This window comes from Labrus mixtus, chromosome 12, assembly GCF_963584025.1.
Source record: "Labrus mixtus chromosome 12, fLabMix1.1, whole genome shotgun sequence".
Lineage (NCBI taxonomy): Eukaryota > Metazoa > Chordata > Actinopteri > Labriformes > Labridae > Labrus > Labrus mixtus.
In genome coordinates this window covers 16,712,797-16,740,596 of record NC_083623.1, presented here as the reverse complement: position 1 = coordinate 16,740,596, position 27,800 = coordinate 16,712,797, and the positions used below count along the sequence as shown (strand labels likewise).

At 39.9% G+C, this 27,800-nt stretch overlaps 1 protein-coding gene across 4 annotated transcripts; it reads right to left on the bottom strand.

Moving 5' to 3' along the window:
* Positions 1-114: 114 nt before the first annotated feature.
* LOC132985145 (serine/threonine-protein phosphatase 2A 56 kDa regulatory subunit gamma isoform-like) lies at positions 115-27,322 on the bottom strand. 4 transcript variants are annotated; one of them, XM_061052362.1, is made up of 16 exons: positions 27,218-27,322; positions 26,583-26,639; positions 22,121-22,286; positions 10,728-10,927; positions 6,777-6,887; positions 6,587-6,679; positions 6,339-6,469; positions 6,177-6,236; positions 5,880-5,988; positions 5,738-5,791; positions 5,121-5,291; positions 4,900-5,027; positions 4,686-4,787; positions 4,368-4,440; positions 3,561-3,677; positions 115-2,743 (listed from the first exon to the last, which is right to left on the bottom strand). In XM_061052362.1, the coding sequence occupies exons 1-16, from the start codon at positions 27,242-27,244 to the stop codon at positions 2,609-2,611; spliced, it is 1,734 nt and encodes a 577-aa protein (XP_060908345.1). In that variant the 5' UTR covers positions 27,245-27,322; the 3' UTR covers positions 115-2,608. The 4 variants fall into 4 exon arrangements, with proteins under 4 accessions (XP_060908345.1, XP_060908346.1, XP_060908347.1 ...); XM_061052363.1 differs by having other exon boundaries at positions 22,121-22,283; XM_061052364.1 differs by lacking the exons at positions 22,121-22,286; positions 26,583-26,639; positions 27,218-27,322 and adding an exon at positions 15,781-16,008.
* Positions 27,323-27,800: the final 478 nt, after the last annotated feature.

Genomic DNA, 27,800 nt, shown 5'->3' with positions numbered 1-27,800 from the left:
TTCTGATGTAGAAACTGATGCTAACAGCAGCCTCATGTCCTTCAGAGAAACATTTGTTGTGTTCACCAGGAGTGCTGCAGGGGGGGGGGGGACAAATGACAACTCACTGAGAAGTTTTCTTAGGATGAAAATATAAAACTCACATGTTCTCTTTATTTGCTGTATATAGATAGATGTACACCACTGGATATTTGGATAAAAGCACACATAAAAAGCTCATGTATGTAGAAACTTAACACGTCTGAAGATGGAAAACAAAATAACGGAGAAGAGGCCGGATTACAAATAGATTAATCAAAAAAAAAAACTATCCAAATTCTAGTTGCTTTCTAAATGGAGACTGTCCCATGTATTGAAGTCTGTGCCACATACCAAGTGTGTCTGCAGTAGCTAATAACCTCTGTGATCTGTACACAGAGTATTTGGTACAAAATATGAAATCTACCATTCAATAATAGTTATAACATAACATTAAAGTACTTTATATGTACAATAGATGAAGCCTTTTAGTATGAGCTGATACTAAAATGCTTCTTTTTTTATTTTATTTTTTTTTTTTTTACAAAGAAAACAAAGCTTATGTAAGATGAAGAGAGCTCCAACGAAGCCAATATTAAAGCCATTTCAAGAAGAACAACAGTCACCAACGGGACACTCCTGTGTGACAAGTAACACTCACAGGATGCAGTTATCATTCTCTTTCTTTTCATCGAAAACCAGGGTAAGGAGGGGATGAGGGTTTTTGTGAAATCCTTCGGTGAATGTTGCTCTTCAAGACAAACGTGGCGAAAACGGAACATCATGACAGCAGTAGTATTATTATTTACAATTTGCACATTCAGTTGAAACACTGATGAGAGCTTCTACAGGCAAAGGAAGAATCAAATCACAACAACAACAAAAAAGAAGTCGCAAGCATCCAGAAGCAGATCAAACAGATGTCCACAGAACAAGCCCTACGGGAGGGGGGGGGGGGGGGGGGGGGGGGGAGTAGGATTTCACTGAACCACTTGGCTTCACAGCCAGAGTGCAGGTCATGGCAGAGGTGGTCGAACTATGTCACAAATATAAAGGGGAATGGGGCAAGTCACGATGGGAGGTGATTTCCTCTCCTGTGGAGGCTAGCTCTTATCAACAGGCACCCAAAGGAGGTGACCCCGCCGCACACCACAACAGACAGCATCAAGGATTTCAATTCTTTTACTAGGTGTTTTTTTTTTTTTTTTTTTAAGTTGTGTTTCTATTTTCTTTCAAGTTTTTTCAGGAAGTGCTTCATTGCTGAAGGGGTTTAGGGCGACCACTCTGCTTTCCGTCTTTTGAGCATTACCCAGACGTGTTTCTGGAAACAAATGTTCCTTTTTTTTCTTCTCAATGATCTGGCATTTTAGCTCATGCTGCTACTCGATTCTCAGTTGAGCAATTTTCCCCTTAGACTATAAAAGGCACTGTGAAAAAGCAAGGCTCATGTTTGACCTCTTCAAACCAAACACACCTCATGTAATAAGCAGTCTAATCCCCCAACAAGTGTTTTATAAATAAAAGGGTCTTGCTTGAGAAGAGTAGAAAAAAAAGCGATCAATTCCAGCACAATTTCTGCCCCGTTTGTCTGGCCCGTGTAACAGCGTGGACCCATCCAGGTGACTAATCTACACTTGAAATAACAAACCATGGAACCATTCAAGCTGCCGACACTCACTGCTACCTGTTTGAACTTATTGCCTACACAAGAAACATGTTTTGTTTTTCAGAAAAGGGACTGAACTAATGACAGATGTTGGCATTCAGCTAGACTTTTAAATAGGAATAAAAATCAACCAGCACTGCTTGATGAACACTTTTAATCCAGACGACCGCCCTGTTCTGATTCACAGAATGATCAAGAAATCTTCACAGCTAATGGACAAATTAACTGTGAATAAAGACAATTTCAAACAGAAATGTTTCATGGATAGGAAGGGTGTCTGAGCTAAGAATAGCTTCAAATATAGCATGTAGGGAAAAATATAAACACCTGTCCTGTTCCAATGTCATGAGAAAATAGCTGATTTGTAATATATAGAAAAAAACTGATATTTTCTATATATATTTTTTTTTTTTAAAATACAGGTTAAACCAAAGATGTCCTCAGTGAAGGGAATTATATTATACAAACAAGCACATGACATCTATAAAGAAGAGGCAAGAGGAGAAGACCGCTCCCACACACACACTCACACACACAAATAACAGAACACCTGAGAGAAATGACCAGAAGGAGGCAGCATAGTACCGCCGAAAAAAACACAACAAGTTAAGAGGATAGGAAATAAAGAGAAACGAGGGAGAAAAAGAGAGATGACAAGACTACAGTATCTTGGGTGAAGTTCAGAGCCTGGTGCATGTGGCGGTCTTGACCGTCCAGCACCTTTTGTCCTGATGTAGCCCAGCAGGCTAAGCTGTGTAACTGTAGACATTTTCTGTGTCATGTGGAGCTGGGGCAGTTCAGTTCTGGGTTTGTGCTGGTCTGGACTGAGATACCAGAGATGTGTTGTTGTGCTGGCCTCTGTGGGCCTGTGGTTCTTCTGTGGATGCTGTTGCTGCTGGTTTAGGGTGGATCTCGGGCGGCCTCCTAGTGGCCATCATGCGTTGTCAACATCTCCTCAGCCCTCCTGTGCAACTCCAGTGCTGTGACAGTGCAGATGTCCCTGGGGAGTTCTGATTTCCTCCGCACCAACGGGCGTTCTCTTCGCTGATCTTTTTGAATCTGAACATGTGGAGACAAGTGTACATGATAAACTGAATTTAGTATGATAAGATAAATGCCAACATAAGCAAGCATTATAATACTTGTAAATTTCCTATGATTGAAAAGAGCATGACTTGCAAAGGTGGCCGAATAACTTTTCTCAATGGAACAGTTCAGTTACTTTTGAAATCATACTGACAGAAGAAATGCTTTATGAGACAGAGTGAAGCAAACAGTGAGATGGCCTTGAATGTTAAAGTTCAGGCTTGATACAAATTTAATTAATTTTGTTTAATCACAAGTTTCACTTTGAGATGATCTAACTCATCAGAAATAGAAGGTGTGTATAAGTCGGCCTATTTCAGATTGTGTTCAGTATTAGAAGAAGCTTTATTGGCCAGGTATGCATGCACACATTACTGCTGGTTTTCACACACAGTTCAGCTATTTGCAAGTAAAATGAACAGGCTCGAAGTGAGAAAACCTGCACATAAAAAAACAGCAAGTTTTGACAAGAGATTTAAGTTGTGCAATTAGGCAGGCTTTGAATCTTTTATCCACCAGACCTGTATGTCTTTTAATGTTTTATGCAATCATTTCTATAATGATTAATTTCTTGTAATGCCACTGCTGGCCAAGTTCACAATGTTTTGATCAGGTTTGATAGTTATAGATCGACTTAAAAGACCTCCTTATTAGTGTTAGCCAGAAAAGACATGCAAGTAGAAAATTATAGGTGTGTTACTCAAAACTTACAGTAAACAACAGTGGACAAATGCACATCCACAAATCCTTGCCTTACACATCAAGGCTACTCTGATTCTTCATTCCTGACCTGTGTGGCTTCTTCTTCTACGGTTTTCTTGAGGAGGTTGACATCATCAAGCAGCGGCCCGTCTGTCTCCATATCTATTGGACCGTCTGGACCCATAGAGTCGATGTATATCAGAAACTGTGCAGAGAGAGGACAAGAGGAGGCATTACATCAACAATGGCGGAGGAGACGCTAGTCTGACTCAACCTTCTCGAGGGTGCAATGTCCAGGTCTAGAGCTGCTGCTAAGGCAGGACAGGATTTCTTGACATTGTTGAGCCATATGTGCCATACTCTGACATCTAGAGTTTATAATGGGTACTGCTGTCCAAAAATCAAAAACACTGAAGAGAGTTGTCTCCTCTCCACTCAGGATATCTTACATGTTACACCTTTTAGCACACAGAGCTATCTAATACACACCTCACGGTCATTACTGGGGGAAATAGAGGTTAACTTTTGTAACCTAGCAACAATAGGCGGTGGTGAGAAGAATGAGGTTGTGAGTGCTGCCAGCGTAAAAAGCAGCAGTAACGGACACAGGCCCTACATCTAAAACCAACTTTAAGATTTAGATTGATTTACATTCTGATACATTTTGGGCACTTAAAGCCTCTTTGCTCTTATTCCAGCATTATTCCAGTTTATTCCAACCATTTGAATGTAAAATTCATGAAGATTCTTCAGCTCTACCTCTGTTGGCTATAAAGGTGTATGTTGCAAACTCTTAGAGTGAAATTGTACAGAGGCCATTTTGGAATACATCACCTGCCCATAAAATATGTGTATGCAGAATTTACACATTATGAAGTGACAGCTCTTTGCTCACCTGTGGGTTTGATTTTGCAAGGTTCTCAATCTTCAGCCACGCTTCCTCTCTCTCTTTCCATTTGGCCTTCTCTCTGAGACAACAAACAACCCACAGCGATTCATTAGAAAAGGCATCATGGAGGGGTAAATACAAGAAGATACACTGATGTCACAAATCACGAGTTTATGGTTGAGTTTACTTTCTGTCCTGCTATCCAACTTAGCCATGTTTTCCCACTTGTAATAATGTCTAAATATTTTCTTTGTATCCTGTAATAGACCAGAAAAGCCGCAGCTGCACTGGAGATTCAGATGTGACATCTCGCTGGTGACTTACTTGCTCTTCTCAGCTCTGAATTGTTGGGTGCAGTCATCAAACAGCTTCTGGTTCATCTCCATGAAGAGTTTGAGAGCGTTGTAGATCAAACCATGGATCGTCCTGCAGACAGAGATTACAGGGTCACTGAAATGTACCTATATGGTTTAAAACCTCCCATTATGAGACAGATAGCAGAGCTAGATGATGAGGGAGTGCCTGAGTGCTAACTCACTTGTTCCAGTGGGTCTTGGAGTTGCGGTAGAGGGAGGGGAACATGATGGGCAGGATCTTGGCGGCATTGTCGCTGATCAGGCTCATGATGTACTCGTTGTTCCAGTAGTACAGGGCCCGTTCTGCCACCTAATGTCACAAAACCGTGTTCACAACAAGGTCACATGCATAACAGAAACATACTAAACAATATTATACATGGGAGTGGGATTAAAGTCAGACCTGAAAGTGCGGGCTGGACACACACTTGGCCAGCTGTCTGAAGAGAGGCTCCATGACTTTGACAAACTCTGTGGGTTCGATGACGTCCAGGATCTCCTCCAGCTCATTGAGGAACATCACCTCTTTTGGACTGTGGGTCTTTGGCCAATACTTTAACAAAGCCATCACGGTCTGCAGAAAAAAATTCAGGATACTTAATAAATAAAGAGAAGGAGAATGTGTGGAAAGCTGATCTGCCTAACTAATAATCTGTCGCTGAAGTACAACAGGAGGAGGCATTTGAAAAGATCCATATAAAGCCAAATGCTTTACATCCTATTTTCCCTTTCCAATTGGATCTTTCTTTTCTTAATAACTACGGTATGTGATTCCGTGCTCTTTCCTCAAACTTTAAAATTATACAAACACGATATCTCAAAGACATTATTTTTAAATTATAAAAGCGTACTGGGGGAATCTAATTTGAAATGAGACCAGGAAGAAAATGTCAGAAACTAGGGTTTTGCAGGCAGAGTTGTTCATAGAGTCAGTTAACTAATCTGGAGCAGACAGGATGTTGGTGGATAATTCCATAAACAACTTTAACAACATAACAGCATTAATAGATTCTGTCTTACCGGTTCTGTGAGGGTGCTATCCTTTTCTAAGAACTGAACCACACAGTAGGCCAACTGCAGAGAGAAAAACAACCTGATGTTACCACTTCTAAGAAAACCGCTGTTCTGTACTGAAGTGACTGAAGCCTGACAAAATCGTTACCTGTGGGTGATATACACTGAGAGACTTGACTTTGTGTAGAGGCAGTAGAACTTTGAGAAGGAATATCTTGTGCTCTTCTTTTAGTGGTAATGCAAATCCATTGATTATGCTGCAAGAGGAAACATGGTGGTCATTGTGAGAAAAAGTCATACTACATGGAGCCTGAAATAAACATGATTGTAAACATTTAGGTTGTTTAGTTAAAAGCATAATTGGAAGTAAACCACAAACAAATGTATTCTGTGAACCACAACTATCAGAGAAGCTTGATTCCTGCGCCGTTCTAAAACATCTTACCTGCCTAATATTTCCAGTAATTCTGCTATTCCATTATGATGTTCAGTCTCATAAATGAAGCTGAAAAATAAAGACAAAGTGATGCATCATGGTGGTACATTGAACAAAAATTACTCCATTACTTACAAACACCACACAAGAGTAGCCAACGTAATCACTCACCTATAAAATATGTTATTTATCTGTTTCCTAATGTACGCTCGCAGGCCCAGGAACTTTCCGTAGATGCGATGTAGAGTGGTCTTTAAAAAATCTCTTTCCCTTGGGTCTTCACTGTCAAACAGATCTAAGAGCTGTGAATTTAAAAAAAAAGGTTCCTGAGACGCCGTGGAGCAACTTCAACAAACGACCAAACATAAACATCTATTCAAAGAGAATCAAGCGACACATTGTTTTCAACGTGGCCTCACCTGCATTACAAACTTCTGGTCAATATACTTTTTGGCTATGTTTGGTTGAAAGTCCGGAGACTCTAAGAACCGGAGGAAGAATTCATAGACGAGCTGTGAACAGAGGAGCAGAGGTTAAATGTCATGAGCACAACAGAAGGAGTTCTTTTCGTTCTCGCTGGTTTATAGAATCTGTGTGTGAGCGGTGTACCTGTAGATGAGGCCATGCAGCCTCTAGCGTGGGCTCGTCCTCCTCTGGGTCAAACTCTGCACCCGTGGGGTTTGATGATGGCGGCAACGTCCTGAACATATTCACTAGAAACTGGGAACAAATAAAGAGAGAAAAACGTAGGTCAGCTCAAGAGTACACTGAAAAAGAGTCATCATTTAAGCTACTGAAACACATTTCAATTTAGAGATGCAACAATGAATCCATAAGATGTAAGTTATCTAATGACAGCTAAATATTTCAATAAACAATTCATCAGTTAAAGCAGTTTTCTTGGAGAAAACAAACATTTCCAGGCTGCAATTGTTGACCTCTGCCATCCATTTAAGGTGCAGTTTTTATCAATTCAATTTGTGTTTCCAGATCAACCAGGGTGAGTATGGGGCAGCTGGGGCTCAGGAGGCAGACTAGGTCTGCATCAGCATTGCGCTCAGGGACTTCCAGTCCAAAACTGATAATGTTTAATCGTTATTATCCTTCTACAGCACAGTCAAAAGTGCATCAATGTGACTGAATGGGTTCATGCTGACATGTAGTGAAAAGCACTTTAAGTGGTAGGAAGACTACACAAGTGTAGTACTATGATTAAAATAAATCATGAAATACAATTACACTTCAGTCGACGTTTGGATCACATATTTTTTAACAAATATGCTGACATGTTGCTGCAGAGTTTATACAAGACATCTGAATAAGTCATGACTCTAAGAAGCTGAATGCACATGCTGGAAGCAGAGGATATTGGATCATTTTTTAAAGTGACACAGGAATCTCGGTAAGCAAAACAACTGTGAGTAACAGTAAACACTCTGTACTGACCGGCCTTTCTAACTGCAATAACAAGGTGAAAAACAACTGCTTTCTCCACACTCTCGTAAATATTAACTCTTGTTCTTCAGTTTGTCACTGGACAACCAACGGGTAAACGTTTGCTTGTTAATCAGTTCTGACAGCTCCAACAGTAAACATGATGAACGAGCTCAGAAATATATCAGCCACAGTATTTGAATAGCAAGCTCTGTAACAGAGTTTAAGTTTACCGATATGGACTGCAGCAGGCTGTTACATTACTGAGGATTCATTTATGATTGTTGACACGCTTAAATGAAACGGAGAAAAGTAGCATGATCTCACACGAGACGCAGGAGGATTTCAATCAGCTTGTTGTTGTTTTTTCTACAACGGTAGTTAAGGCAGAGAGCGTGTTGTTAAAGTGCCCGACAAAACACTAAAACAAGGTTGTTCACAATCTGTAACTTTTTTTTAAACAATATTACTCAAACAAACATGAAGAAGTTGTTAGGGAGTTTTAAAAAAAAGAGGAAAACCAGTTTTTTTGCTACATCTTTGACACGCCTCAAAATAACCTGGGATATGCTTTCTGTCTTACTCTACAGATCACACTATCAATACAGGGTAAAACAAACTCTGGCTCTATGGGACGTAGCCCTACTGCCTTTTTATGCTTCTGAGAAAGAAACATTCTTTTCACTTAACTTGAACTAAAACTTATTTCAAGTATGCCACTAATTTCCCACTAATTTGTCGACCTGAGTAAAAATTAAATTTACTCATCTTCCTAATCAATGCTACCTGGGAAATGTTTCATTTTAAAAGTTTGAACTTATTAGTGGCTGACTATTCCCTTCCCTTTTGCTTGTCTGAGTCTTTTCACTGCCAATATCATTCCACAAACTGGAAATCAACTCATCTTCCTTCTTCAGCTAGAAACTCCCACCAGAGAGTAAAAAGTCACTCTCTCACCATCATGTTTATGTTCTTGGCAGAAACCTGTTCTTACTTCCCACCAGACAATAAGACTTGTAGCACAACCATCCAAAACACTGTCCTAAAGCTTGAACGCTAAGGCACCAAACGAGGGCTTATGGGAGAAAATGATAAGTACAGCCTTTACATAAGAATACACTCTTTATGCTCTAAAGGAGTTTGTTGTGTCCATCTTCGTACTTTGATGATGAAAGCATCGGTGGACTTCAAAGCATCTTTGTCTTTAAGGGGGCCGGGGAAAGGAGCTGCAAGGAATAGGAGTATATTTTCATGCTGATTTAGCAGCTCTGTTGCATTTTCTGCTGCACTGATCAAATAAAGGCAGGATGAGGAGAATGGGAGTACATTTGCACCTTGATCATCTGCAGTTTACCATGTGGCATTGAGGCAGGCCTTTGATTCACATCAAAGCTTTTTAATTTGGCTCGGGAAAGCAAACCTGGCAACGCTCAACACATGCTGTACAGGCAGATCACAACAAACGGTGTAAATACAAAAGTGAATCAACATTAAATACATGACCTCTCGGATCACTTAATAAGCAATGCTTCGCCATGATTCCAAAGATAAAAGTGAAGTTAGCTTTGGTTGACACAGATCGTTGGGTTCAAACTGAGGTCAGTGGGGTTTGTTACGTAACTTGGGAGTGAATTGAAACACTCTTCTTAACAAACAGCAGATCCTTACATAGAGGTTAATGGATAATAAAAAAAAGAATAACTATATTCTACTGAGTCAGATGGTTCTCCGGGGTCACAAGCATTAAGTTACACACAATGGAGGCTTATACACTAGAATGCCTAACACAACAGTCAGACGCGACAACTTAGGGCGCGGTCACACTGGCCATCTGTACCGTGCCGTACTCAAGCACGATTGAGACTGCGCTATTCCCACGCTGGCTGGCGCGGCCCGCGGTCAAACTACACAGGACTATCCGTGCTTAAGCACAATTACCTCTTGTACATAACGTCGTAATACAACACATGCATGTTTTATGTTATTATGCAGCGTGCTTAGTTTACAAACAGGCGGACGAGAGAGAGAGAGAGAGAGAGAGAGAGAGAGAGAGAGAGAGAGAGAGAGAGAGAGAGAGAGAGAGAGAGAGAGAGAGAGAGAAAGGGACGCGCAGTCGAGTCCGCGTCTGCACGTCGGAGAACAACACGGAGAACAACACAGAGAACATGACAGCTACTTTGTGGCTAATATTGTGTCATTTTAGTCAGATACAGCCATGAAACTCTGGATTTCTCCATAATGAAGGCTGTCAGCTGGACTTTAGGGTTGAAGCGTGCTTGGGCACAGTACGGATGGCCAGTGTGACCGCGCCCTTAGGAACATCTTAGGGCTTACTTAAGTGACCCTCCATGAAGCTAAGCAACAGAAATTGGTGCTACACTTACCTAATGTTAGATATGTTTGAAGTAGCTTAGCATGATTATGTGATTCATGTTGCTAATGAATTATGGGGACATCACATAGAACTACTCGGCTATCTGAGATGAGATTATGCCATAAAACCCACAATAAGAACAAGTTATATGAAAGAACAGGACTTGTTAAATCATCATAATGATTTTAAATCCTTATTTTTACACTGTTGAGCTTCAATGTGTTACATAAAGAAGATGCTGCACTGAAATACGACATCAATATAATACAAATTGCACAAGTCAAATAAGAAGTCAAGAAAGTCAACATGTGGTTCCTTTTTAGATGACTAAAGCTGGAAGAATTGGATTGAAAAGTGACCAGAAAAGCACATTTGGGAGAATCAAGCTCAACCACTGAGGAATATTAACTTTAAAATTCAAATCGTTCAAATAAAATTGAGAAAGAAATGACAATGATTGACTTTTGAAACTCACTTTTTCAAACTACTTTGAAAATTGTACCACTTACATGTATTGTGACTTGTATTTGCTAACTGCAGAATAAGGCCTGTGGCACAGAAGAGGTCACCATGTGAAGGACAGAAACATGTCCACATGAACAAACTAATTGCCTGATATAAACCGACTCAAGTCATTAGCACGGTTGTATTAAGTTATAATCAATAACCGCCAATACTTCGATTATTAGACTTTTTGTTTTGCATGTCAATGAAAAATCTAAGTGTGTGATGCACTCTTTCTAAATACTGACCACGTGAACCACTTCTGGGTAAATGGGTTCTGTGATGACATTCCTGTTGTGGGTGATGTACTCCACCATCTCGCTCAGTGCTGCCCGTTTCACCTCCTTCCATTTCAGATCACTCAGTGGGTCCGAAACGAAATCGAAGAGGACGCAGCACTGCCGCAACTTCTGGATGAACAGCTTCTCCTGCTCTGCCGGGGGAACATCTACAAGACAAGAAAGGAAGGTTAGAATCAACATGTACATGATCCTTGTTTTTGGGGGAAATTTCAACATATGATAAAAAAACTAAGTATATCCCACAATCATTGCCATGGACAAGCTAGAGCTGCTCCATTACAAAATCCTAATCACGATATGTTTTGTTTGATATTGAGATTACGATTTTCATACATGGTTACTCATTGATTTTACAACATCTGGATCACATGCATTTATCAAACTTAATATAATGGTAGGGGAAACACTGACTCTGAACTCTTTGAACAAATTATAATAAAAACATAAAGCTTAACTATGGTAACTTTGGAAACAGAATTTCCCCTTGCGGGGATCAATAAAAGTAATTCTTCTCATTCTTCTTCTTAATTCTTTGTTCTTAAAGAAGTGGTGATGAACTGTTTATCGCCAAAATGTAACAACAAACACTTCAGCCAGACATGGCAAAAACTTCAAATTAAAAAAAGAGCTCAACATGAAACTCGACATCGATCGACACGCCTGATGCTGTGGCACGGTGGCACCTGACGCTGTCTATTGTTGAGGATTCAAAAGTAGTTAAGAGAACACAATTCAACTCGGCCTCAAGTACTATTGATTTGTTTAAAGATGATTCGTTTGTTGCCATGGTAATTCTTGCAACAGAAGAAAAATCATTGTCATTTATTTTTCTACTGCCTCTCCTGGCTTGCATTCAGTGACTATGAGAACCAAATCGTCAACATTATTCAGGTTGGGTACAGCTGTAATTTGCTACTTCAGAGTTCATGTAGTGACATGAAGGCACTTCATTTAAAGACTTCATGAATCAATAATTCAACCTCACACTGACAGCGTCACCGCTGCATCAATGATGCAGAGTCTCTAAATCTGCCTCTGGGATTACTGAGCCACACCTGCATGTGTATAAGCATTAACCTGCAATTTAAAAATCATTACACGTTTTTGTAGAGACCTCACACTCACTGTCAGAGCCAGCCTTCATTCTGTGCCTGTGTGTTGAGCATTATCACCAAAACAGCAGCTGCTTCCAATTAATCAATGATTAGCTCTAATTATGCACAACACTCATACTCAGCATAATATGAAATTAATTAAAGCTAACGAATAAACATGATTTGAAATAAAATGAGAGGAATATAAATAAGATTGAGACAAGACATCATTTTGTACATTTTAAAATATATCCAGCCTTTAAACAACCCTCTCACTTCTCTGTGGCTGTGCCAGAAGCTGAGAGCTCAGGAGCTAAATACAGAATCAGCCAGGAGTTCTGTTCTGCACTTTGGCACCGTTACAAGTCTGCTCCCAAAGTACCCAAAGGGCTTTCCCAACTTGTACACAGAAAATATGTCAGACACATAAGATGCTGAAGGCCAAGTATTTCTTTATAAACAAGATAAAGAGCTATTCTGAGACTACATGAAACCGTTGCAGGCATTAGGGGGAAAAAATTATTATGTGTGTAATACTGGCTGCATAGTTCTGGGTCAGGCGTTTCTAACTCATGGCCTTTTGAAAAGACAAGATGGCACTACAAATGGCAATTTATATACTTCTTAAAAATCATGTAGCCTGAGTTGTTCAGATTCTCAAGCTATAACCAGCCTATAGTAAAAGCATTAATTTGCTCGCCACAGCCTGTGATTTATGAGTCACTTAACTTTGCATTAACAATCTACAGGTATACAGCACATCACCATGGTAACCACAGGCACAGACAGGACTTTGGACCAGGGGGATGACCACGGCTAATCAGAGATGAATGCAGGGGGCTGTGGTTGTTACACTGCGATCATCTGCTGCTGATTAGCTAATCCAATAGGCTGTGGTCAAGAGACGTGTCAGCCACACAGACCATTTCAACGTGGATTATGCCAACTGGAGAGTTCCCAACACCAACCAGTCAACACAAAGGTGTATCTGGTCAGAAACTATTTTGTGTTATGTTAAAAAATAAAGCAAGATGAACGCCAAATCAAATAGGACTAAATAAAGAAAAGGTTATGAAGTTACAGGATGTAGCATGATGACATTATGGAACACCATGTTGCAATAAACAGATACAATAATGCTGCTCTTTACCCTTTTAGGTGCATTTAGATATAGCAGTGTTTCCCACACATTGACTATACCTGTGCATGCCACCCATGTATTTACAGCCGCCCAGTTACATATGCCACCCATATTTCAATTTTAATTTTAATTTTAATTTTTTGTTAATTTGCATTTGATTGCCAACTAAGACCAATAAACTAATGGGCGATCTGCACTTGCTTTATACCCATCGAATGTAGCGTCTGTTTGTCACAAATCACTATTTAACGCTACTTTTATGCCTTGTGTGTGTACTACAACCAAACGTGTGTATTAACCGTGTGTAAACCGGTAGTGACGACATGGCAAAAATCCATGCTGTGACAGAACCCAATACTGGTGCCAGTGTTGTGCTGAGAAACGCATGCATGCAGTTCTCGGCAGGCAGGATGAGGCAAAATATGGCAGGCACAATTTCTATGCCGCTGTATTTTGCATCCACCATTTAAGTTCCTCTTCAGACACTTTAGAGACAAACACTGTCAGTGCTCACTGCTCATATTTATGCAGGCTAACGAAAATGGGTCTTCTTACTTACTCCACTGAACAATTTGGACACATAAAATGTAATAAGTATAACATCCAGATACTTCCTCATCACAGATCTGCCCCCAGAAATAAGTGTTATATCATTTAAATACTGTTCCATGAGGTGCACGCAATTCTCAGCAGGCATGCACTCCTCGGCATAACACTGGTATCGATACCGGTTAACCGCCTACTAGAAGCTATGTGTGCAAGAAAGATGCTGTGCAAGAAATCCTTGATCTGTATAAATTCATTTGCAGGGATTGTTTTGAATATTGCCTTGACAGTATGTGGGGTCATCGGTAAAAACATTGTAGTTGATAGAAGTAAAAATGTAATTACTGTGCACTCATGGAACAAGTCCACTTCAAGAGATATTGAGAATAGACGTATGCACACTCCCACACAGGCTAGAGCCTGAGCCAAGGACTGACAGCACCAACAAGGACTTTCCCTACACCTCCACGTTTCTGAGTCACAGCAGCTCTGCATGAACTGCAGCTACCTGTGTGCTACCTGAAAATGGCAGTTTCTTTTGCTTTAGCCTACAAACGGCTCCTACAAGATATACTTTATTACATGTCCCTGAAGAAAAAGCAGTCCGAAAATATCTTGGCCTGGGTTTCCTGAGGTGGTGGGTGAGGCATCGTACAGTTTGTCCTTTGACTGTGTGCCTTTAGGGCTTGCTTGTACAGTACTGCAGAACGGAGAGTCAAGACAACTGATACCAGAACATTTTATGTCTATATTCAGACATATTGAAAAACACTGATCTGTATTTAGCTTTACGATAAGTATAATACTTCACTCCATCTTTACAAGTTAATAGCCACACACAGAATCTAAAGGATTGCCTCAAAGGACAAACAGCTAGCAGTGTGCTTCACCCATGAGCTTTGGCTAAGACTTCCCTGGAGAAACCTAATGGGATGTGTTTTGTTTCAACACTGATCTGACTTCCTTTGAAACAACAATGAAATTGCTGCCACATGCAAAAATGACACTTTTAGGGTAAACTTGCTACAACCTTCTGTGACTGATCATTGCTAGTATTTCTTTCCCTTTTATTTACCGAAACAGGGCCTACTAAAAGGGTATAGTATGTTTTTTTGTTTTGACGTTAATGGGCAAAGGCAAGGCGTTACATCTAAAGTGCCACAAAATGTCCATATAGTTTTAAACACATCATTAGCACCTTGCTGCAATGAGCTGTACAAGCTCCAGTTACAAAACAACACTAGGGTTTCTGAACAGACCTAAAATATTAAGGGACATGCTGTGAAACTGCAGACTTCACACACAGGCCTCTCTGCATGGATGGGCATATAACCTTTACTCATCTGAAGGCTCCTGTGTGCACACAGGGAAACAGTCCAGTGCTGGTTATTTTTATTTGATATGTGATTAATAAAGTGGTGCTGGGTTCAAAAAGTTTGTTCATATCCTGTTTTTATGCAGACATATACCATCTGAGAAAGGACAAGTGACTGTGTGCTATCATGCTACAACATGAGACCAAAATCTCACCAGAAATAGCACATAACATTTAAGTACATGTGCACTGCCACATCTGTTTCTATACAAGAAGGTAATACATGAACAAACATTACCCTTTGATTTATAACACTAAAATACTCTTCAGAGGCACACTAACTTTCATCTAGACTCAGTTTGTGTTCCCGTGTTGAGCATGGGAAGTTGCAGGTTGCAGCTTAGAGCTTGTGTGGTTAGAGGCTAACTAACCAGCAGCAACATGCAGAGCATTTCAACTTGCACGAGTGTCAGCTGACCCCACACCCATACACAATACAATACAGATGCACAAACTGACAACAAGCTTTGACCTCACTACCAGTGACATCAGCAGTCTTGATGGGGGGATGGGAGGCTGAAAAGTAGCACTCCTTCTCACTCTGTGGCCCTCCCTTTCTGACTGAAGCTAGGCTATGCGACGTCTTGGCAAAACCCTTCCTTGTTGACATACAAACACAAACCCCCACTTCCTCTTCCAAAAATACTCCTCCCACCAACACAAAGAAGTACAACGCTCTCAATGTCTTGCAGCAACTTTAAAAGAAAGTCCCTTGACATAATTATTTTCTTCTGCAAAATCTGAAGTAGCAGCTTTAGTTGCTAAGTGACAACAACATTCTTGCCCATCTCCCCTTGAAACACAAACACAGCAAAGCAGAGGAGGCAAATTTCCTGCTCTCACCTCTAAAATGCATGAGGGCCACAGGCTGGAAAGGCCCATTACAGCTCGGTGCATCCAGAACCATCCCGCTGGTAGCTCTAGTACATGCCAACATCAGAGAGCGAAGGCAGGAGACAGGGGAGGAGAGGGCAGCCCGGGCTACGGCAAGCAGACAGCCTCCATTTTAGCATGAACACTCGGAGCAGAAAATGAAGCTCCCCTGCTGCTGGAGGGAACCAGCTAGTTAGTGATGTCATAGCTCAGCGCAGCAGCTCGGTTGGCCGGCTGCAATCACATGGGCCGGGCTGTCGCAATAAATAAACATGAGGGAAGGGATTGGCTGGTGGGCAGGGGGAGGGTGGGGATTGTGGAGGGGAGGGACTCCAATGTGATTGGAGCGAGAGCAGCCACATCTGTCAAGGGTTTTAAAGAACAAACTACAGATCTTCCTTGAATTACACTAGTTTTGGAATTTAAAAATGCAGAACTAAGGATAAAAATGCAAACTTATCCAACACGTAGGCAGCATTTAATCACGACTATTAACAACATTTTTTTCATTTATCAGCTTAACAATTAACAACAAACCTCAAAACCACAACCAACAACAAAGTAAAATACTCAAGTCAGATACAACATTTTATCACTTACATGTCACACATAAACCATGAACCTGAAGCATACACAGTACAGGGCATGTTCAGACATGATTTTGCTAAATAGCTGCAGGATTCATTCAACACAAACACTAGACATAAACTATAAACTATGGACAAGTCACAGTTGTCTAAAACTGTTAGTCAGCTAATAGCCTCTTCTTTGTGTGTGCTATCTTTGTGTATGAGCTCTTTCATGACAGATGGCTCTCCAGGACCACAGCCTGAGCCCAGGTGTATATGACAGAGAAACAGGAAGGCAGGAAGTCTCAATGTGAGCAACACAGGATGTAGTGAGCAGCACTGTGTAGCTGTGCAGGAAAAGAGCAAATCTACAGTGAGGCAGACAGTTAAACGCACTAAAGTCCCAGTCACAAATGAATTCAATAAGCCTTCAAATAAAGCAAACAGAGTAACTCGTTCTGATTATGGATTGTTGGCATACATACATAGGAAACAAAGGAACAATGATAACACCAAGCACCTTTTGAATCACTAAGACCATAAAAAAACATGCCAATGCAATGCAGTGGATGTTCTTCCGTTAAACAAGTTCAAATGTGTCATATGCCTGTGTTATTCTGCACTATTACACATTAGATAAGAGGCCTTTCTTTAACAACCACACATACGAAGGTCATTATGCAACAATCATCACCGTCTTAACTCTTTTTGATTAATATGCAAAGACTAAAAAGTTAAACTTTATTACATATAGTGTAATTCACAGAGGTGGGCACAGTTCATCAAAAATGTTACTCATTTAATCCGTTAACTTCGATATCAGTTTAATCGTTAGTTCCATTCATTTTGAACTGCAAAGGCAGTGCGTTTAAAGTCATAGTATGCTATTCTGAGTATGATACAGGAGCTCACTTGTCATACTCATCCACCCAACAATGAATTGCTGCTCTTTAGACAATCCAATGGCGGGCTCACCAGCCAGCCAACAAGCTGCACACAAATACAGGACTTGTACTTTGATACATTTCCTATGAATGAAAGTACATCGTTGTTAAATTCCACATAAGGCCTGACGATTGTCAGCAATGAGCACAATGATCTAGTCAGAAATCCAAATTTAAGAGTTGAGCAGAACTGCAGTATGAAGTCTGGTCGAACCATACATACACAACAGTGGGGCTTTTTATTGGCTAGGTCCAGTCTGAGCAAATAAAGGGCTCTTTATCACTCTGTTCTCTAGTCATGGGGAACTCTCCCATCAGTAGATCTGTTGTTCTGACCAGGACAACACTTAACACACCCACTGGTTACAAATGCTCCCTCAACCTTTCGTTGGCAAATGTGTTCATGAGCCTTGAGCTTTTTGCTGTGTCTGTTCCTGCTCGTGCAGAAAGAGTGAACCTGCTGGACAACATGACTCTCGTCGTGGAAGAGATGGAGAGTGTGCCTGCTAGTTTTCATCACAGCTGTCTTTAAATCCATCATTGACAGCAGCCAGGCAGCCTAAAATACACAGCTGAGTGGTTTATGTCTTGGTCTGCTGATCTTCAATGTCACTGTTCTCCATAATAAGCACTTACTGCTAAAATGGATTTTGGGAACTCCCAATGATAATAAGAAAGCCCAATCAGTACCCTTAAACCATTATCATTATCTGATATCTCTTACAGGAATAGACTGTGATTTAGTTAAGTAATAGAAGTTAGCTGATCTGTATCAGACTTAGAATTCCTATAAAATCCTATATGGGGAAGTCTCACGTTTACCTTCAAGGCTAAGTTTACCAAAGTTTTTTCAATGAGAAAAACAACAACTTTAGACTTTATCATTTAATCGGATTGAGTGCTTAAGTCAGAGGAACAGGTTGGTGGGGACTAGCTCACAGCCTCCAAAGAGTGTTGGGACAGGCTGATTTTCTAAATTAAACTGCTTAATGCACTGTTTCACTTGCTTTTTTTTTTAAATCCAGGACTGTTATTTTAGGAGGAGGTAACCTCTGCAGATCAAACAAAAACCACAGCAGCTCAGCCCTAGACTCTGCCGATGTGTTTCCTGATGTCTCCTGTGTCTGTGTTCCACTTAAGAAAAGGTTTGGAGAAACACTGATTTTGATGTTTAACTGCTTTAATAAGTGTGTTTACTTGAAATAATCACCAGAGGCGTCGCTTTAGAGAAGTGGTAGACCTCTGCAATTATCTTCTGGTAAAGATCTTGTGAATCATTAACATTGAATCCTGACTTTAAGGGGGCAGCCTTACAGCTTTGTATTACTTTCCTATAAATAGTAAACATTTCAGGCCAAGTAGCTCAGACTCTTGGCTGAAAGTATGTTGGGAATAATGTTTGGGAGAAAGCCAATAAAAAAATGTTGTTTATTTTTAATGAAACCCTATGACCACAAGTCTGTATGCCGAGGTCAGCAAGTTCAAATTGAAGGCTGTACCAACCACTCATTGCATTGTTATGTTAAATTTGACTAATCAGACAATATAATAAAGTGTGAAAAACGATCCTGCGTGGGCACAAACCAAGGTTGTTCATTAAAGTAACTCTTATGAGAGTTGTGTTAACAATTGCAAGATATCGACAGCTTCAACAGCCTGATCACACCTTTGGAGCTACAGAGCTACGTCTTTGTTTCTGTGCTTGTGCAAGATGTTTGTGACAAGGGGAATCTTTCTCATCTGGTGTGGCAGTCTCTTCCTCTGACATTTGCGAAGGTGGCAGAGGAAACCCTTCCCTGAAACCTGCCTTGCCCTTTGGTATCCTGCTTAAATATCAGGCAAGCCACTTAAATAAATATCTGTATGTGTTTCAGTGTCACTTTAAACTAGTCCCGCTGTCAGACACTTTCTAACCAGACTGTTCGAAAAACATACAAGAAATGTTCAAAGAGAATGAACCAAAATGCTCCAATGTGAGGCACCATTGCAGGTTTAACTCAGTTTACATTTTGCTTAGACTCTGTCTTATATGCTAAGTAAACACAACAGTACATTTAGTGTCTGAGCAAACAATAAAAGAGAGACAGTCTGTAGAGAGACAGTTTTTTTCATATCTTTCTCCACGGTGTGGAAACAGGTCAAAGCTAAAGAGGACTGCAGGAAATATGTCATAATCCTGTCACATATCATCCTGTTACAAGCCAGAGACTCATCCTCCTACGTGCTAAAGAGCTCTGAACCTTTCAAATTACAGACAACCTGCCATCCAAAAATAATATTTAAAAAGCAAATCATTGTCGTACCCTGATAAAACATTACAAGATTTTTAAAAGTCCAAGTGTCGACGACTAGAAGAATACTTTTATGAACTTAGATGCACTATATAATTCCTTATTCTGCAAATCCCCTTTACAGTATTCATTGTATTATTTTATTATTAAGTTCACATGGCTTAAATATTAAATGTGTATATTTCATTACTGTCCTGACTGTCTTTGGACTTTGAAGTCTTTAGTTGAAGTAATAACAGTGATAGAAATATTTGGTACTCTTACCACCAGATGGTGACAAACCCTATGAAATAGAAGCTTTGTGCATGATAGCTCCTGCTCTAAAGTAGAACACATATAGAGGCAACAACTGTTGTTCTGTGCTTTTTGGCACGAGTGATGTGAAATATGATCACAATAAAATAAACAAAACCCTGTAGAGATGAATCGCCTGTATGAAGCTTCAGTTGGAGAGATCTCAAACAAACATTTATCCAAAACACAAACATCTTTCTCTCTTATAAAACAAGCTCACCATATCATGTGTGCTACTAAATGCAAATGCTTGGCTATTAAAAATCTGCTCGAGGGGGGGGGGGGGGGGGTTTCAATCACACTTCAACCTCGTGGCTCTGCAGGGCAAGCTCTTGGACATGTGTTTCCATCAAGAGGTGGTTAAGGTGCATGGAGTAAAAAACAGGCCAAGCTAGGAGCATGTTTTGACAGGACCAAGTGATTACTTATGTTCCACTGTGGCATAACACATCGCTGAGTGTAATCAAAGCCTTCATTGGGATGTGAAAATGGAGGAACCCCTTATCAGAAATAAAAGTATGCTTATTTGTTTCTTAACACAGTGCAAAGGAAAGAAGCTAAATGAGATAAGGACACAGGTGAGAAATTGCAAAAAATAGCACACTAACACAATAACTGTTGTTGCCTTAAGTCACAGATTGTTACTCCATTTTTCACATAAGCCAAGTTTTCCAAAAGAGAGGACGAAAATAATGCAAGTTCTCCCTGTAGAGGAATGATGCCTCTGCTTAAATGTCTCTTAGTTCAAGTAGGGTATTTAAGTTTGAACAACCACAAAGAAAAGCTGAATGGTAAATGAAATGGACTTGAGCTTGTATGGTAGTCTAGTCTTCTGCACTTTTTACAGTGCCGGTAACACCTACCCATTCACACACTGGTGGCAGAGGCTGCTGTGTAAAGTGTGCATAAGTATTAACTAAACACATTCATACGTCGCCAAAGAAGCAGCAGGAGCAACTTGGGGCACATCAATACTATTTGAAAATAGAAAATCATTTTTAAATCATTTTAAAGCCTTAAGAAGAAGACACAAGTCTTTCATGAGAAAAAATGGCTTTTTCAAGTAGTATCTTATCCCACTCACACACAAAGGAGCCCCTCCCCTCTTTACATGATCATTTCCAAATTACATACAGCGACGCAAAACAACTCAGAAACACTATTAGACCGACCCTACACGCACTACCTCTCTTTCTCCAATAGAGACACCGAAAATGAATCAAGTCACTACAGCCACATAAGATTGTTGTTGCCTTAGTAGTTACACAAAAATTCCAAATCGGAAAAAAATGTCTTTCTTTGTAAGAGGATACATAATTCTGTTAGGCATCTCATTTAAACTGCAGGAAGCACCTGCCAAACGATCAATGCATAACTTGCTGCAATAAATCTTTCCGCTTTTTTTCAAGAGAACACTGAGTTTTATTGTATTTGTCTGATATATTACATGTATTTATATTCTGTATCAATTTGCACTGGTACACTCAAGCCCATAATGCAGTATACCTGAAGGATTGTAAAGCTTGGAAAAGGTAGCAGACAACACTGTTTGGTGTATTCATGCATGCATGCATACACAGTCTCATGCATAGATTATAAACCCAGAGGGATATTGGCAGTGTCACCTCTTTTCATTTCCATCTGGTGCTAAGCTGATGGCAACATTTAATTAAACATCCGTAAACATCTGCAAATATACAAAACATATGTATCTTCTATACACAGGGGAAGAGAGAGGGACTAAAGTGCCAGTGACAGTGTTGCCAGTGACCAGACATTGCTGGTCACTGGCAACATCCTGAAACACAGGGACCATGGTATTAAAGCTTTATCTCTGGATTACCACTAAATATAGACACTTGGATAAAATCCAGCACAAAGTCCATGCCATGTACGTCCTCTGTTTCCTTGTATTGCGTAATGTCATGCTCAGCTTGGTATTAAAATAAGAGTGATGCAGCAGGGATGGTTCATAGATATTTTAGTGAGTAAATAACTGTGTGCATGCAGGTATGCAGGTCTATGAGGCCTGCACTTATCTGTGTCAAGATTACAGAGATCCCCTTACCACACATACCTTTGGGGGGGCAGCTCTAGTTTTAGCACTAGAGTGATTTTGGACTCCTGAATTCAGGTTTCAAAACCTTTTTGGATTCATTATTCCTCATTTTGTAATGGGATGACAGATTGTAGTCACTGCACCAGTAAATACCTTTAAAAGCAGGCAGTTTCTGCAGCTCCCTGTTGTTGCTCAAGCTGAAGCGAGAGGAACTCTGCCTCTTGTCCTTTTTGACAGGTGTCTGGGAACCTGGCTGCTTCCCCTTTAGCAGCTGAGTGGTGGGAGGAACACTGTTGCTAGTCTTCCTGTTAGAGCTCTGCTGAGGCAAGAAAAAAAAACACATTAGTGACACTGAGGTAAAGCAAGCATATGTGGTGCACAGAGTACACAGAGTACAAAGTAAGCTCTTTGGAGGTTTGACAAAAGTGTGTGCCTGTAGTATCCATTAGCAAAGTGTCTTCCACTATATAACGAAGGCCATAAAACACACCATCACACCTAAGTACAGCAACAGTGTATACATTAATAATGTAAACAACATTTTAGGGCTCTTTTATCCACAATTACCCCACTCAGCTGAGTGTCACAAGACTCAAAAAACCAAGAAGACATCTGTAGGGCTGGACGGATATAATCCTGACGTGGGCCCTAATCATGGTTATTCTCTTTTTTTTTAAAAAGAATGAGAAAAAAGGCAAACAAAAGCTAATTGAAACTAAACTAAAACCAGCATTAAACATTAATAACAACTTCACTGATATTCAAAACAAAAAGTCAAGACAAAAGCAAAATCCCAAACTATCATGACCTTGGCACTAATGGATGTGACAGGTTCCTCATAGCTGGTCCCACCTGTCTGTTGGAATCTATTCATCAACACACACCTGATGAACATGTCACACAGCTTACTTCTTCAGATACAGCTGTGGCGCTGTGTGCGTCTGAGTCACTTGGGAGTTATACGTTCATTTAAGACCCAGTAAAAGCTGGCCACAGTCTGCAGCACTGCAAGAGAGGAGCTTAGGAGCCAGTCCTCTAGCAAGCTGTCTAAAGAGAGAAATAAGCTGAGCCGACCTCTTTAATGAACTAGATTACATTATTGTGTAATCAAGTGAAAGGAATTAACTATTCTTCTTGTAAATTCGTTACGCCAGAGTAGGAACATCTGTCAGGGCCGCTATGATTTCCTAGTAAAATGTTTTTAATGTAGCTTACTGCTTTGCTTGTTAGCAAGGCAGCAAGTGAAACCCATGTATATAATACACATTCTCTTTAGCTCCAAACACTAAACAAGTATATGGGACAAAGGGAAGGGCGGGGAGTACAACAGCTTGCAGTCATGCGTTCTCACTTTAACACAAGCTCGGTGCAATGGCACATCTGCTACATGTCTGTTAACACACAGCAGCAGTCATGCTTGCTGCCATTGCTTGCCATCATCCAGCAAGAGATTGACACCTTATTTTTTGCAAAACAGAAACACATTTAGAAAGTCTTCATGTATCCAACTACTTATAAATCATTTGGTTCAAACAAACCATGATCTTGGACGATACATTAAAGATGATTTACTTTCAGCTTTAAGATTAACAACCATGCATTTTTTACACATTTGACAGTGCATTACAGCCACTGAAACAAACGGATGGTTAACAGCCAGGCATTCAAACATAAATATTAAATTTCTACGAAAATAACCACCTGTCATGTCAGCTGTAAAATACATCTGACTTCCCCTGATAAAGAAAGACTCCAGTTCTCTGAAGAATAAGAGTGTTAAATGATTTCATGTTAATATATGGTGATGGCAAAGTTTATGGTAATAAACTTAACTCTAATTTACTGTTTGTTAAATATAACAGAAGCATTTATCTTGGAATAGAGGAAAAGCTTGAGAACAGTTTTTGAAACCATGCTGTACACCTCAGTGATACCTTTACATTGTTAAAAAAAAAAAACGGTACATGACCTTGCAGTGCAATAATCTTATGTAATGACTCATGCCAGCTAGATGCCTTTGCCGCTATTACATGACCAAAACAACGTCTATCGCCTGAGCCACACTGCACTGGCTTATCATTTTGGTGTGTATGTTTGAGCTGCAACATTACAGATTTCCCTCTTGCTTTAGTGACTGGGCAAAAATGTACTGAGAAAATGATATGTGCATAGTAATTTTAATTCCATGAATATTACATTTTTTTTAGAATGATTTTAAATCACAGACCAATTCAACTTGAATAGATAGAGCAGAAGCTCAGCTAGCTGCTGACACACCGTCAATGGGGGCTCTAGACATTGTGAGCTGCAGCAGGTCATTGAGGCAGCTGATCTGCCCTGAGAATAACAGTTTGGGAAGTGGAACGATAACTTATTTGGCCTTTTCAAGTCTGACCATATCCAGGTGTTAGTGAATGGTTATACTCCGAGACCATTTTAGCATTGTTCCAGAAAAGACCAGTCAGTAAAGAGAGTGGAACGGTAGTTACCAGGTTAGTCCCTTGGCACTGCAAAAGCACCATAAAATTTCTCCACAATTGTATGTCTATCAGGCCTCTGAGATTTAAGTGTTTGAAGATTGATAAAATTGTCAATAAAGCAATATATATTGCAGCTTGCAAATTATAGCTATTCAGTGTCAGTTGCTTTGTGTTCTTTTCACCACAAGGTCTCTGAAACCACAGTCTACTTACTATTCTCTTCCTCTTCAGCAGCTCTGCACATTAAACTGTTGTGCACTGGTGCTACTGAGCTCTATAGTCTTGAAGCATGAGACAAAAACTTGTAGCAGGATATATTTAACATCTGTGACATCTCTAAAACCAACCACAAGTAGTGCAGTTTATCATTTAAACAGGTTGTGGCTGGCAAACAACATCAATGTCAAATAAAATACACAAACAACACACTTTAACAATAAGTATTTTTAATAAGTGTAACATTTTCTATACAAATTAGATTTACGGACTCTAGGCAGGCAGGGAATTATATGACGGCCTACAACTATCATGCACTGCACATTAGCCATGCGCCATTGCTTGATGTCACACACACAAAAGCGGATCTGTCTGCACCAGTGTGATGAGGTTAAATCATTCGTAGCACAGACCCATTTTTTAAGGCAATCTTCTTACACATGTTCATATTTTTATTGTATTTTATTTGTTTATTTAACAGGGACACGTGCCATGAACATTGCTTCATATGTGAAATACAAAGTAGATGCCACGCAAACAGGTTTCTAGCTGTAGCTAATTAGCAACCACTGTCCCTGGCTAGGTAATTGTTTAATGTGGACCTGAAAAAAAAAATACATCCCTGGAGATTGATAAAGTAAATATTCTATCTGGATTACAGGACGGTAGTAAAGTACTGCAGAGTGCACTCAGTTCTCTAAAGCTGGCATTTTTAAAATAGGGATATATTTTATAAACCATACTGTTTTACTTTGTGTTGTGAAATTTTAGAAGCAGCACTAGAAACATTTACAAAAGTAAATTTCTATGGGATGAAGGCTTTTCATTTTCACAAGCAGAGTATGACAAGTAAACAGTACAAATGGTGAAGAAACTGGTGAACTCTACAGGAATTTAGCACCAGGTTATCAACAAACAGCCGCTTGAGTCACAAGAAGGACAACTATGAGTCAGGTGCAACCCAATCCTGTCACTAAACAGCCCTCCAACAGAATCAGGAGAGGAAACTAACCAAAGGTCCACAGCAAAATGATTTTGTCTATGATGTTCTGCTTTAAAGAAGGTCAGTCCCAATTTCACTATGATAGCCTTTCACCACACTGGCCTCTAAACCAAGGAAGTACATCATACACCTAAACCTGCAATTCCTTTCCAAAATACACTGAGTCAGGTATACTAACATATTTTACAAAGGTCTAAACCTGCCCATCATCTAGGCGGTAAAACTATTTTAGTCAAGCTTGATAACCTTTTAAATCACTACATTTTGAAATAGCAGCAATCAAAAGACCAGTTTGTAAAACGAATTTCGATGAGTTGACGCTATACAAATAAAAATGGATTGATTGATTGATTGATTGATGATTTGTGCGTATTTTCAAAGAATCATGAGGTCTAAATCAAGCAAGGTTTTTCTCCCTTACTCCATAGGATAATTTCTGCCCACCATATTGGAGCCTGAAGATGTATTACCTCCTTTCTTTGTCTCAAACACTGGACAACAGACAAGTCCACACAGGGATCACTTTGTAACTTAGTGAAATCCTTACAGAATCGGAGATGAACAAATTGCATGTACACTATATCTTAAAAAGTCACCACAGTTCTGTTAACACAATTCTGACTGATTGTGCATTTTTTTTACTCTATTGTTTGGACTATGTTTTACATCATATTTGCAAATGTATTTCAGCTATCACAGCCACTACCTACTCACCTCTGACCATTGTTATGCACATATCTCATCTAGAACCATTGCAATTGACACTGGAGCTTTTAGATACAGTAGTTTGCACTAACAATGCAGTTCACTGTCACACACAAAGATGATGTAATGTCAGTGGCATTTGAACATGTGTAAGATATGGTCCAAAAGTCTCCCATGAAGTTTTTTTTAGAAGTGTCCAGAGTAAGCCTACCTCATGCTCATTCTCCTGTCCTCCACTCTTGCTCACTTTGCCAGATTTAGGGGACTCCTGAAATGAAACAAAAGGTTTAAGTACTTTATTCAAACAGATATAACCAGATGGGAGGGCTGACAACATACGTAAGCAGTCTATCAATGAATGCTGCCATGCAAAAAAAAAAAAAAAAAAAAAATCCAAGCTAAATATAGCAAGCCTGCCCACCCAGTCTCACACTCCTGTTTGAATCCAGTGCTCAGTCTGATGTTAGCTAGCGGACATTACTTCACACGACCCCGGCTTTCAGCTTAAATAACAGTCAAAGTGCGGACATTTACTATTAAAAGCACACACATGTTGTCAGAGAAAAAACATGCATCCAGAGTTTACTGACCTAGCATAATTCTGGACAAGGGCGCTTTATTTTAATAAGGCAGCAAAACGTAGTAAGCGCTACCATGTTGGCAGCAGGATAGCGACTAGCTAATGATGACTGCTGCTACCGTTACCAGTCAATGTGATGGGACATCGCGCTGACTGCTATGTCTTCTTAACAAGCCGGTTTATTCATAAAACCTCAACAAAAAAAATCTACCAAATACAAACTTCATGTCCAGCCGCCATAGCCTAGTGGCAACCCTTCAACTCACCTTTTCCTTCTTTGATTTATTCGGCATTGTAGAACCGTAGCCGCCCTTGCTCCCCTCTCGGATACTCCACAACCAAAACCTTGACAACTCTCAGGGCACTACGCAAAGCTCGTCTTCGCCCTGTGATTGGCTGTTGCATCTCAGCTGACTTCGACGTCGTAGGGCAGTGGAGATGGAGCCCCCTACTGGCGAAAGGTGTCGTCTTCACTGTATGTTACTGTCAAGATCATATAATTTCTTAAAACTTTTATTTTCTCTAATTTACTTGTAGACAAACAGATGTCATTTTGAAAATACTCTTGTTAATAACTGTTAATATATCAAATGTTTATTGTTAATTACATCATTTAAAATGTCAGATCGGATCACCTAATAGGTATACGTAATACACAATTTATTAAAAGCAGAAATTACCAAAAGAATACTATCTGGTCCATCCGTTGCAACATTTAGTTATTGTCACTTCCGTTTTTCATAGCTTCAATTTTCCTCTAGCAGCCAGTTATCATAATACCAGTTTTCAAGAATATTTCTAAAGCTTGGTAGGTCATATGTGACCTATGTATACAGCTTTTTGTGTTGT